At 32.5% G+C, this 13675-nt stretch overlaps 2 protein-coding genes and 1 non-coding gene across 4 annotated transcripts; 1 reads left to right on the forward strand and 2 right to left on the reverse strand.

Moving 5' to 3' along the window:
- The first annotated feature begins 366 nt into the window (after nucleotides 1–366).
- LOC145000580 (putative NOT transcription complex subunit VIP2) lies at nucleotides 367–7299 on the forward strand. 2 transcript variants are annotated; one of them, XM_078959829.1, is made up of 14 exons: nucleotides 367–535; nucleotides 2005–2106; nucleotides 2230–2347; nucleotides 2415–2587; nucleotides 2761–2809; nucleotides 2897–3046; nucleotides 3146–3349; nucleotides 3432–3527; nucleotides 4663–4754; nucleotides 4834–4980; nucleotides 5057–5455; nucleotides 5550–5644; nucleotides 5736–5880; nucleotides 6998–7299. In XM_078959829.1, exons 2-14 carry the CDS (start codon nucleotides 2089–2091, stop codon nucleotides 7055–7057), a joined length of 1746 nt encoding a protein of 581 aa, XP_078815955.1. In that variant the 5' UTR covers nucleotides 367–535; nucleotides 2005–2088; the 3' UTR covers nucleotides 7058–7299. The 2 variants fall into 2 exon arrangements, with proteins under 2 accessions (XP_078815955.1, XP_078815956.1); XM_078959830.1 differs by having other exon boundaries at nucleotides 368–535; nucleotides 2424–2587.
- On the reverse strand, nucleotides 2258–2338 carry LOC145003507 (small nucleolar RNA snoR35). The gene has a single exon (XR_013661977.1). It is a non-coding gene; the product is annotated as a small nucleolar RNA snoR35 (small nucleolar RNA).
- Nucleotides 7300–9905: 2606 nt separating the features above from the next.
- Nucleotides 9906–13379, reverse strand: LOC145002180 (uncharacterized). Its single transcript, XM_078961476.1, has 14 exons — nucleotides 13037–13379; nucleotides 12907–12954; nucleotides 12758–12818; nucleotides 12281–12313; nucleotides 12012–12136; nucleotides 11803–11937; nucleotides 11627–11703; nucleotides 11314–11537; nucleotides 11177–11233; nucleotides 10933–11101; nucleotides 10797–10854; nucleotides 10637–10722; nucleotides 10481–10537; nucleotides 9906–10221 (listed from the first exon to the last, which is right to left on the reverse strand). Exons 1-14 carry the CDS (start codon nucleotides 13197–13199, stop codon nucleotides 10129–10131), a joined length of 1386 nt encoding a protein of 461 aa, XP_078817602.1. The 5' UTR covers nucleotides 13200–13379; the 3' UTR covers nucleotides 9906–10128.
- Between the last annotated feature and the right edge of the window lie 296 nt (nucleotides 13380–13675).

A 13675-nucleotide genomic window follows, 5' to 3' on the forward strand; every position in this document is an offset into this window, starting at 1 on the left:
ATATTACATAGAGTCTAAAAAACTTAGATAATTTTTAGTTGAATACTCTTTAAGTTGTATTCGACTCATTGTTTGTTTTTTACATCGTGAGCTCGATAAAATTTAACTTTGACAATGTCTAATTCAAATAACCTAATAAATGCTCAAATAGTTTATATGTTTATCACATTAGTTATCATGTCTCTATCTCAACAAAAAAAATAATAAAATTTCGGTTAATAAATAGAATAAAAAACTAAAATATGCTAATGTTTTATTTTTTAAACAAAAGGATATGTGTAAAATAGAAATTAACATGTCATTTTACATAAACTAAAACAATAATATGGAGAGAGAGAGGCATAAAATGAAATTATAAAAGCGAAAGAGGGGTATTGACGAATGAAATCAAATGCGTTTCAATAAAACCACCAAAAAAACCCCACGAGCTTCAGACACATATACTCTCACGACTTGAACGAACGAAGAAGAAGATCGCGACTGTGTGTTAACACCGATCACTTCTTTACATCACTTCATCGATCAATCACTTTCGGTATAATCCATTGTCTCTTAACTTTAATCGATCATGCGTATCGATCAATTTCAATCGTCAATTTTGCTTAATTTGAAGTACGAATCGATTTTTCACTCCGGAGGTTGTCATTAGGGTTGAGCGTTTTTCATGATGTTAAATGAGTGTGTATGTTGGTCGATTTGATCTTCGGATGACGTGAATTGTTAAATTTTTAGGTTTAATCTGTTTCGCTACAGGTTAGATACGGTAAATGTGAAATGTAAGCTGAGGTTTTGAGTTTATTTCATCGATTTTAAGCCAGGTAAATCCGATGAACAAAAAAATTATTTTTAGGTTTTTTAAAAGGGTTCATATAGAGCTCGACAACAAGAAAATACACAAAATGCTGTGTCTTTTTTTATTCATAAAAAAGAACAATCATTTGGCTCTGGAACGCAAAACATCTAATTTTTGATCTGATGTTCGACTTTTTAACTTCTGAGAAAGCTAATAGCTATAAACTACAAATGAAAAAACTTGGCTATTAAATCTGTGATAGATTTAGGAGGATTTTTCCATTTAGAATATGTACTAAGCTCAGCATGAGAAGTCAGATATAGTTCCTGGTGGAAGGAAAACCACTTATGTTTGCAGCATGTTTTCCAGCCATGGGTTGTTTCTCCTATGAAGGAAATTAAAATGGAATGTTAATTGGTTAATGCATTATGGTAATGGTTTCTTATAGTTTTAATAGTTATATTGTGTTTTTTCCACTTTTTTTCTTCTGATTCTGACATATAGATTTACTGTGGTTGTATTTAGTTGTAAATAGTCTGATGATGCCTATGTAGTATAACTTTAGTTTACTTGCAAATCGCGTTGAAATAAAGAATAGCTTCACTGTTTTATTACATTTAAGATTGAAAAGGCGCAATCTTTATATAACAATTTCAGGAATTCAGTTGCTGTTCTGAAATGCTAAATTTTCTTGACATGTCCATCCAATGTTTTGGGCTTTGGCCAATACATTAGTTGTTTTCGTGGGTTTCTATACTTTGTTTGCATACAAGCTCTTTATAAAATACATGTTCCAAATATTATGGTTCAGGGTTTAGAATTTATTTCAAAGATTCGATAATTTTCGTATGTCGGAAACATTTATGTTTCATAAAAGTAGTTGTGAACATATCTATTTTTATTTGGCAAGTGGTAATTCCCAATCCCACGTGCTCGAATCTCAAAGGTCACCCCGAATCCAAATTTATGCAAGTTTTTATTTTTAATGTAACAAAAGTCATAAATATTTGATTCTGACATTTATATCCTGATCACGAAACGTGCAACACTTTGTAACCTAAACAATCTAGTAATATCCACGTGCCTCTAAATTGTGTATTGTTTCTTTGATCCATCCTTTTCTTTAATTCAATAACGTTATCCTGCCACATTATATAAGTTTTTGCATAGCTTTGTTAATTCCCAATCATTTCTTCTCTTTCTTATTTCAGAGATAGTGCTGCTGCTAAAATAATTCCAACCAATAAGACAAGAGACGAATGATTTGATGCCATTTGTCTTGAATTTCCTCAACAATGTCCGGGATACTTAATGTATTTTCTATCCTCCAATTCTTGTCTTTATTCTTAGTATTTCTTTTGCCTCTTCACACTCATGTATTACTGTCTTAATTTATTCATTCATGAAGATGAAGTCATATGAACTTTTGTTTGCAGTCAGGTGTTAATGGGTCAACATCAACTTTTCCAGATGCAACTGGAAGAGCTTTTACATCAGCATTTTCTGCTCAATTAGGTTCATCTGCTGCTGATATGAACCACACTGATGCAATAGGTGCACTCAAGTTTCAAAATTTTGTACTTTTCAGATATGTGATCTCTTTATACTCACTTGGTAAAAGATTTGCTAGGGTTACGAAGCATGAATGGGAACTTCAACATTCCCAGCATGCCTGGAGCATACACTTCAAGAAATTCAGGATTAAATGGTCCTTTGAATGGTGTACAACCACCTGCAGGAAGTTTATCTAATGGACGATATGCAGTAAATAATCTTCCTGTTGCACTTTCTCAGGTATTATAATCTTGACACACATTGTCAATTCATTAGTCCCCATTTCTGTACACTTCCATCTCTCTTTTCTCTCATCTTTAAAACACTCTGTTTACTATTAGTGTCTTCTAAATTTCCTATTATATTTGGGCTTATTCTCATGTACACAAAATTTTCATGTGTGCTTCATGAAGCAATCTGCTGCTAGCTCACTTGGACTTTCAGGGATTACAAACAATGGAGGTACAAAGTTGTATATATTGAAATTTGTGCTATAAAATCTGTAATTGTATTCTTTAGTTCCTCATTTCTTGAAGAGTATGATTTCAGGGTCAGGTTTAGGTCAAAGTTTAGGAAACAGAGAACAAATTATAAGCTCCATGGCAATGGGTAACCTTGTTAATGGGGGCAACATTGGAAGAAGTTTAAGCTCTGGTGGACTCAATATGCCTGGCGTTGCTTCTCGCCTGAATCTAACTGGTAACAGTAGACATTTCTTACATTTTTGTAGTTAAATTCTTTTTATGTTATACAAAAGAGTAACTTGGTGTGTTGTTTGAATGACACCTGGCACTTTAGCACCCCAGATGGTGTCTCTGCTAGGAAATTCATACTCTGGTGGTGGTGGGCCACTTTCACAAAATCAATTTCAAGGAGGGAATAGTCATTTAAGTTCAATGGCTTTGTTAAGTGAGCTCAATCGTGACCATTCTTTTGACATGAATGATTTCCCTCAGTTATCTGGTCATCTTACCTCTGCTGGTGGTTCTCAAAGACAACTAGGTATTATTATTATTATCGGTTAATCTTTTTTTATTGCTGTAAAGAGGGCACTACAGTAATATTACTGGTTTTTACTATGCAGGGGGGTTGGCACGCAGGCAAAATGTGGGATTTATGCAACAAAATCAAGAATTCAGCATTCAAAATGAAGATTTTCCTGCTTTACCTGGATACAAAGGTACATTAGTCATCTTATCTATTGTGATCCTTGAAAATATAAGTTACTAATGATGTGGTTTCTAAATAGAAGGATAAAATGGTCATTTACTCAGATTCAGACAGTTTATTCAGTCCAGAAATGAAAGAGTCTATGTTTATTCACACAGGCATCACTTTATCTATACTTGAGTTAATGGAAAAAAGAAACAAGCTTTAATTTAGTAAAGAGGATAGGTTAGTTTTGGTCAATGTGCTGAGCTGGCAGAGTCTTACGTGTCTTAAAATGACAGAAAGCTCCAAAATTTACCGACAACGAATGCTCCACGTGTTTATTTGACAAAATAAAATTTATATAAATTCTACCAACCTCACCGACTCACTCACAAACTTAAGATCTTGATTGTTTCTTCTTTTTCTAGAGCACTTCACCTTCCTCATTTTGAACTCCATTTGGGGAAAATTATAATCCAAGAATCTCTTTTCTTTCTGTCGATCGTTTTGAGTAATAGTGTTCTCTGTTCTATCTGAAAACATGGGAGGTATGTTTTTATTTTATTTCTATGTAATCATAATCAAATATAAAAAAACTAGATTCTATTTATATGAATTGTATTTCCCACATTAGATTTCATCTTCCCTAAAATGTACATCCGATCTATATACCGCTTTTGCTTATATTCAATAACAACTATTTCTGTAAAGATTTTGAGGTATCTTTGGATACAGTTGTTCTAGAAACGCTGCAACTTTTTTAATTTGTTCCTGAAATTGCTTGGTTTTTAATTTCTCATAAAGTGGTTTGTTGAATTTTCCATAAACTCTCAAAGCTTGATCAAGATTCAAGAGTCAAACCTTCATGTACTTAATAGGGGAAATTACATTCTACTTTATGTTTACGATCTAATCAATTAAAGTTTTATCTTCTTTATTTCTGTTTTATGAAGTCTTTCAATATATTTTATATCGTTTATTATATTATTGTCAATCGGAATGGAATGTGATTCTTTCTCCTGGGCTGAATTTCATTCCATTCCATTCCTTGACGGAACGGAATGATACATTTATAACTATTAATCACTTTTAATTTATTCAATGTTCAATAAAACGATTTTTGATTTATAAAAAAAGTGACAATGGGTTTTTTCCTATGACAGGTGGCAACGCAGATTTTCCGGTTAATATGCACCAAAAGGAACAACTTCGTGACAACGTGGTGTCCATGATGCAATCCCAACAACACTTGCCTGTACAAACTTCATTTATTAATAAAGCAAAATTAATAAACTAACACCAACAAATAATATTTTATTATTTTTTATTCCCAGGTGGGAAGATCAGGTGGATTCACCTTGGGAGGCGCATATTCATCACATCAACAACAGCAGCATGCTTCCATCAACGGTGGTGGTGGTGGGGGTGGGCCCTCCTACCTTCCTCCAAACACTCAAGATCTCCATTTTCATGGTTCTGAGGTAGAGTTTACTAACACAGCTTTTGGTAAAAATTAAAATCCATGAAAGTAATTATTATTATTATTATTTTTTTCAGGCAAGGAACAGTGGAATGCTTCCAACGGGATCACGACCCGTGAGTGTATCGGGTGGGTCCTACGATCAACTGATGCAGCAATACCAACACTTCCAAAAGCAATCCCAAATACGCCTAGTCAGCCCATTCAGGGACCAAGATCTGAAATCCACTCAACCATCTCAGTCCCCTGCTGACCGATTCGGTTTACTCGGTTTACTAAATGTAATCAGAATGAACAATCCGGATTTAACCCCTCTTGCTCTGGGAATCGATCTCATGACACTTGGCTTAAATCTGAATTCACCTGATAATCTTTATAAAAAATTCTCATCTCCATGGTCCGATGAATCCGCTAAAGGGGAACCTCATTTTTCCATTCCCGAATGTTTCAACACCAAACAACCAGCTCCATTAAACGTAACCTTTTTTTTTTTTTTTTTTAAAATAAAAATGGTTACCTTAACGGATCTGATTTCTATTTTTTTTTTTTTTTTTTGGTATAAAAATGCAGCAAGATAGCTTCTCGAGATTTTCCCCGGAGACTTTGTTTTATATATTTTACAGCATGCCGAAAGACGAGGCCCAGTTGTTTGCTGCAAATGAGCTGTATGTACTTTTTTTTTTTTAATTATAAAATATAAAAGAAATGAAGGTAGGTTGGTGTAATGAGAAATTACATTGGTTTTGTTTTATGCAGGCACAATAGAGGGTGGTTTTACCACCGAGAGTTACGTTTATGGTTCTCAAGAGCTCCAAATATTGAACTCTTGGTCAAAACAGCTACTTATGAAAGAGGTTGTTATTACTGTTTTGACCCCAACACCTGGGAAACAATTCGAAAGGTTCGAGTTCGTTCCTTCCTATTATCTAGTTTTTTAAATCTTTATTTTATATTATAAGGGTTAATCTCGTTAATGGGTAATCAACTGTTTGTTTTTTTTTTTCTTTTGCTTTACAAAAACACTATTGTTTTAAAAAAATGCTACCAAAAGGTAAGCAAAACGAATTTTGTGTTCAGAAAATACCGATATTTCAATGGTATTTTATGAACAAAGCCAAATAGTTTGTTACTCACTTATGACATTAACCCATATTATATAATAGATTAAGTTGTTTTGAGTCTAAAAATAAGTCCTTTTATACATTTATTTTTGTTTCTTGTTTCAATTTTCCATTTTGGTTTTGGTCCACGTGCCGTTAAATGTAACTTGTCAACTGTTAGATTTTTTAAAAAAAATGACAATTTTGCCCTTGGACCAAACTCTAATCCACATGGACCACATTTGTAATCTACTCGTAATTGTAGGCCAATTTCCATAAAACCGCTATAGTTTGTTTTTTTTTTTTTGCTCTAATCACCTCAAGATTTTAATTTTTTTTTCTGGTTTAACCACTGAGTTTTTAATTTATTTTTTAATGTAAGGGTTCCCTGGCAATGAATTGCAAAAAACTAAATGAAGAATAATATTTTTCTAGATAAAATTGTTTTTTCTTAATACATTCAATGTTTTTTTATGTTTAAAAATAACAAATTCCGAACTATAATGGTTTATATAGAATTTAAATGTTCTATGTAATGTAGTGTTTAAAAAAAAAAGCAAAACTCTATTCTTTAGGTGGTTAAACTGAAAAAATTACAGTGCTTTTTATGGAATTTGGCCACTAATCTTATTGTCAAAATATTTTAATATGTTGAAGTGTGGATTTAATCTCGTATATAAAATTTAATATATTTAAATCACATATTTGGTCCCTGTGGTATACTGTCTGTTTCGAGTTTGGTCAAGAAACAAAATGGTAATTCAAAAAAATCCAACAGCTGAGTAGCTACTTTTAAGGAACAAAAATTTAAAAAGATACATTTTTGGACCCAAATCAAAGATAATTTCAAACCACAAGGACCATTTCTAGAAATTTGTCTTTTTAATAAAGTTATATAACAAGTTTCTTGATTTGCAGGACAACTTTGTTGTGCAATATGAAATGGTGGAAGACAGGCCGGTGGTCCCGCGTCGTTAGCAGCAGCTTGTTTGATTTGAAAAAACAAAAAAAGTTGAATGAAATTATGAATGGTTTAGAAGTTATATACTAAAGGACTAAAAAAGTAAGTAAATCCAAATGTGGGTGCATAATGGAAGAAGGGTAAAAGTTTAGAAAAATTGTGTTTAAAAAGATGATGTTTGTGTTTTTAGATTCCGACTCTCTCCTGGTTATAAACCTGTTTTAGAAATGACAAATATATGTTGTACTTTAAATTTAAATCTTTGGTTTATCTTTGCTTTCTGCTTCCCTGATTGGAACTTGTTTCCATAACCTTCTAAAGAGTTCCTTACATTTAAGTATAAAATTTTCTTCTTTCTCTATTTGTGAGATAAATCGGTGTGGTCTGAATTCTCTGGCCATTGTTTGTTTTAGAAATCTCTTTGGGTCCATTTTTTAGAGCAAGCGTGAATTGAAAGATTCAACAAACAGTTCATCAGCTGTTGAATCATGCCATTTTGCTGTTCAACTTTCTTCCTTCTCATGTATGTTCTAATATCACTCTTTCGGTGTTGATAATATAATCTGTTATGTCATTGAAGAGAATCTCAAACAATCAAAAGAAAGAATCTTTAGGGTACTATTTAATTTATTTATAAAGTTTTGTTGCTAATTGTGAGGCAAACTAAAGGGACTCAGGGCACCTGAAACGTGAATGTCATTGTCTTATGTTCTTCCCATTTAACTCCAGAGTTTGGGTTCTTCCACTGTCTTAGGATTCTCTCTCATATGTTATTCCTGCATAAAACAACAATAATACTAATTGGATAAAAAAGGATTTTTATGGTTTTAACACGTAATTCCTTCAATGCTCTAAGATTGTCTGTTAGAAGCTTGATAGCGAGCATTATGGCTTGGGAAGTTGTTTCAAAGCTTGCAAACAATAGAGTAAACATCAAGTCAGGATTGTATTAATTTGCTTCAGTTCTTCTACTACATAACCAAAGAAATCGTTTTTGACCATATTAGGCTTATATTGTCTTTTTTCTAGCATGTTCTTGAGCATCATCATTACCTCCCTATTTTGATTCAGAAGACTCATTTATATACACACATACAGAAATACATACACACACATACATACATATAATCTCCAACCATATACCATTTAATTTTTACACCAAAATGGTGTAAAATATGGTGCACATACACTATTTTTCATACCAAAAGATATATTTCCTAGTATATTCTTCTTTTTTTTTTTTTTTTTTTTTAATCTTACATAGATTGTTAAATACAGGGCCGTTCCAAACATATTTTGGATCCGGGGTGAGAGAGAAAAAAAGACCCTTAAAATACACAAAAATTTCCTCAATTTTTTAATAACCGAATGAAAATTACTTGTACTAGCATTTATATATAATAAATTCTATAAAAATTTTGGGCCCCCTTAAAATATGGGCACTGGACGGACGCCCTATCGCCTATCTTTGGGACGGGCCTGGTCAAATATCCCTTCGAAATAGTGCGGAAAATGAAGTGAGATCGATGATTAGCAGTAAAAAAATGAGTTTTGGTGCATCACGTTTTTCTTCACCCAAACCCGCATCAATTCAAAACAAAAAGTGATGGTGGTAAGAGTGAAATCGGTCACAACACCCCCACATAGCAATGGGTTTGTTCGTGGACATGCATGACTTCAAGACCTACAATTCGATTTCAAGCAGGAGAATCCAGAATGATCTCTGTATCGACTTCTTATGATTCTTTTCTAGCCGTATATATATATATATATATATATATATATATATATATATATATATATATATATATATATATATATATATATATATATATATATATATATATACGGTCGACTGGTGTTAAAAGATTAATCGGTTTTGGCGGGGATTAATCGGGGACCATAGGTTATTAATAAAATATTAAATTTAATCAAATATTAATATATTTTAAGAAAAATAAGTATTTCAAAATTAGAAAATACGAAAATTTGTAATTTGAATATTTGAAAATACGAAAATATGAACATTTTGATATAATATTTGAAATTTGAAATTTTTGGAGTAAAAAACAAGTTGATTTTTTGAATTTTTTTGACTTTTTTTTTACTTTTGTTGATCGATTAATCCCACCAAGACCGATTAATCCCGCAAAACCCGATTAATCCTAAATTTTCGATTAATACCCTAATCCTCGACGATGGTTGGAGAACACCAAACGATTTAATCGCCGATTAATCCCGATTAATCTCGATTTCTGCAACCATCATCCAAAGGGAATCACCAACCACACATCAGAATACAACAACGATTATTATTTATTATTTGGTTATAAATTTAATTTCCTTCACAAATACAAGTTAATGTTTTTGTAAACCAAACTAAACTGATATAGTGTTATTCTTTTAAGAAATATCAAATAAGTTGTTTCCACTATATTTTTTGGTGATCAATTTATGAATAACTTTTTAGTGTGGGTACATTAAAAAAAATATGTTAGATAATATTAACAATGATGTATTTATAGATTGTTTTCACAAATATGAAATTCGCCATGAACCATTTTAAGACATTTATGCTTAGATTTGTTATTAAAGCTAATATTAATCATATTAACATTATGACCCAATCTGGTGACCGTTAGACGCTAGTGTCTCCCATGATGGGAATTCTGCGTCTACCTTTATCAACACTTCACCACCGAGAACCCACCATCATCCTACTAGTAATAGTTTTTTAGTAACTTAGTTGTAATCATAATTGATTGTATAACGTGTTGTAAGCATTTATCAAACTTGTAAACTTTTAGTTGTGATCATTTATTTATATAGGCCGAAACGTTGACTTAGTTGTAAATACATTCAGTGTGATAGGTTCATAAGAACTTTGATTCATTCATAATTTATGTTCGCTCATAGGTGCATTGGGTACAACCTAATTTTGAACTCCCTTTTAGATTCCGATGAACGTATTCATTCTACTCAAATTTGTTTACACAAAATGAAACTGTATTACAAAAAAAAAAATCTAAAAAAAAAGTGGTTAAAAGTCTAGATTGCCCTTGAAAATGAGCTTGTGATTCCGTTTCTACTATTGTACTTTCTTGGTAACCGTTGTCGTACCTTTCTTTAAAGCCCGATCATGGTTCAGCATCGAGCTCACACTCTCCACCACCAAGATAATCTATAAAAAAAAAGAAATTACATTTTTAGTCCCTCAGTATAGATCATTTTTTCAATTTTGATCACAAAAAGTTTTCTCTTGCAAATTTAGTCCTTTTGTAAAAGGTTTTGTTCCTTAGGGGGCAAAAAAATGATAAGAAAAATCCTTTTGGGACCAAATTTGCAATATTAAACCAAATATGTAATTTACTCAAGCTTGTGTTATTTTTGTGATTACTTGAAAGCAAAGAAACGAGGAAATTATTAAGATATGAAGCAACCTGAAAGCAAGCATAAGCCATTGCAGTAGCATAGTAGAAATTTGCATTTCCAGTTCCCTAAAAAATTACATTAAGTCAAAAACTTAAATCAAATTAAAATTATAAAAAAAAAAATTGTGGATGAGATGTTAGCACTTAACAAGAAAAGAATCATACCCTCCATATCCATAAATTGTGCATCACAGGGCTAAGAAGTAAAGTCCCCAAATACCCAGAGAAAAGAAAAAAAGAAAATTGCATATCTGCAACAAAAATAAACAAAAAATAAATAAGATTTTAGTTTTAAAAAAAAAAAACAAGTGATCCAATAAGTTACCAGCTAGTGCGTTCACAAACAAGCCCAGTAGACCCAAGTAAAGAGCTGAATCTCCAACCTGCCATAAATGTTTTTCTTTTATTAATAATAAATTTTAAAAAAATGATTTTGAGAAAATAAAATAAAGAAGAATTACCGAAGGGTAGGATTTGAGGATTGAAGAGATTGCAATGTAGACAAATGCTAAAAAGCAAGGTCGATGATGTAAGCGTATAGCAAGTGGAAGCACCATGAAAAGAATGTTTATGTGAAACACCATCAAAAAGAAATTTCTAAAAAAATCAAAAACTTCTGCAAAGAAGTACCTGAAATTTATAAAAAATAAATCTTCATTATAACATGTATTTCATGCATTTAGCCTTGAGAAAATATGTACTCACCACAAGACACCAATGTTTGGAGATAAATCTTCTACACTCAGAATAAACCCATAAGTTCTGCCAAGTGTAATTAATGTTAATAAAATAACATTAATAAAAAAAAAAAGTATTAGAAAACATATAATTATAAATCCTACCTTTTGAACATCTCCCCAAGACTACTGTAATCCTTTAGAGAAATGCCACATAGGATTAGGACATAAAATGCCCAAATGGAAGCCCACAAAAAGAAAAGAAAAACTCGTCTCCATGAGAAAATTATTCGATTTAATGATTTTTTATTCTGAATCTGATCATCATCAATATATGGGAACAGTTTCCTTGGTGGTGTATCAAGTCCAGAACCTACTAAAAGAACCAACTTGAAAAAAAAAAAAAAAATCATGTAAAGGAATTGAAGGTATTATAGTAAAAGGAGAGGAAAAGGGTATAATTGTCAATTTGTCATACAGGAATGACTAGAATAACAGGATAGAGAGACAAATGAGATGCAATCACCCATCCAAAAGCAGCCAATGGAACAAGTCCTGTTACAATTAGAATCAAGAACATTAATCCTATTATTATTATTATTATTAGAAATATAAAATAGTAATTATAAATTAAAGGGGTTTAAAAGGTCTTACTCATGCAAGCCCCATATATTGATAATACAGTCACTAGATTTTCGATTGGTGATGTTGAATATCCCAAACAAGTGATGATGGTCAAAGGATTCCATAAGTAAACAAGAGCAGCTATATCACCAGATGGAAAATTTTCTACAAAACACAAACTTCATCAGCTTTTTTTCAAAAAAATAAAATAACATAAAAGTTGTTAGTGAGAGGAAAACCTGAAACATTAAGATGTGTAGTGGCTCCTAAAGATTTCAGGCTCTTGATATCTGCTACTTGAAGAAGCTGACCAATTGCACGAATGAGTATTGCAGTGATGAAATCTGCAATGACAAATGCCAGACTGTATCCAAGAATATAATCTTATATTAACTATGTGATTAAGGAATTTTACTAGAATTTGATAATTGATAATAACTAATGAAGAAAGAAATGACAAGATTATAAGTATAAAGATTTTAAATTCTCTTTGATTTTGCCACCTTACCCGCATAAAAGATGATTTGACTTCCCTTCACCTCTGCAAACCGAGTAACAAGCAATCATAAGTATATCAATATCAGATGATCAGATCATATTGTTTATTATTTTAGATATGAAGATGAAATAGTACTAACTCCACAGCATATGATCAGTGAAATAACAAAATTATTCCTCATCAAGCACTCCCAAACTTTGAAGAAAAGAAATAAGAGAGATTTTGGAACACAGTTTGGTTTTTGTGATCAAAGAGACTTATTTTGAATGTGATAAATTATACTAAAAGCTATGAGAAATACTGCAAACAGAAAACAATTGTTGCTAGATTTGTGAAATACTAGTGTTTAAACTTGAATGATAAAATGCATATCTTGTAGCAGACAAGTATAAGCTTGTTGTATATAATTGTTCTGTTTTCTAACAAATAGCGATGCAATGTAACACATATGATAGAAATCAGGAAATTTGTCATTAGCTTATATACCTATCAATAGTAAGAGGTCCAAGGATCGATAACAGAAGAGGAGATCCATGGTACATTGAACCTGTAAGCGATCAAACTCCATGAATTGTCGAAATTAAATCAATATATGCGTATATCGAAAGCGTGTGAATATCCATCAATATACAAACCAGCATAAGGCGACATCGACGACTGCTTTAGCCAATAACCTTCCGCCACTGAAACATCAACATATGAACTTTGATTACTCAATTGATTGAATAGACATAAGAATTGAAGTGCGATGGTGTCAGTGATTACGGCGGCGAAGGCTGGTTAGGGGAGTGGAGACCTCGGGACGGGAGGAGAAGTTGAGAGTGTTGGGGAAATAGACTATGAGTACTAATCTAAGTATTACTGAAGCTACGGCGGAGCTCCAAAACCATGGCTGCTTCTTCCATGATTTCTCTGATGGTTTCTCCATTTTGGGGGTTGTTTCCGATCGGAGAGTGATGGCTGGTGGTGTGTTTGTGGTTTTTTCCTGCCTGTCCAACGGCGTCGTTGGACGTATAGTTTTTTCTCCGGAAATAATAAATAGCTTTTAGACCTAGATACGCCCCTTGTAATCATCGTCTTCGTCAATCATCGTCTTCGTCATCGCTTTCATCGTCTTCGTCATTCTCCCCAGCTGTCACTCTTGTCGTCGGAATCTTCCCTCTCGACGAACATATCAGAATCCTCGTCTGATTCGTCAAACAAATCATCGTGAGATAACTCGTACGGGGCTGAATATGAGCCCGTAAATGTGCTCCACCAAATCAGCACGAAGAATCTGATGAATGTCGTGATTGTGTACTTCTCTTCTATTCACCCTATACTCTTGTGTACCAACGGCTACTCCTTCGACATTTGGCAAAACTTCATTTTCGTTGTATCGGCATATCGCTCTTCCTTCGTCTT

The sequence above is a fragment of the Lactuca saligna genome, chromosome 6 (genome assembly GCF_052625555.1).
Source record: "Lactuca saligna cultivar CGN05327 chromosome 6, ASM5262555v1, whole genome shotgun sequence".
In the NCBI taxonomy this organism is placed as follows: Eukaryota; Viridiplantae; Streptophyta; class Magnoliopsida; order Asterales; family Asteraceae; genus Lactuca; species Lactuca saligna.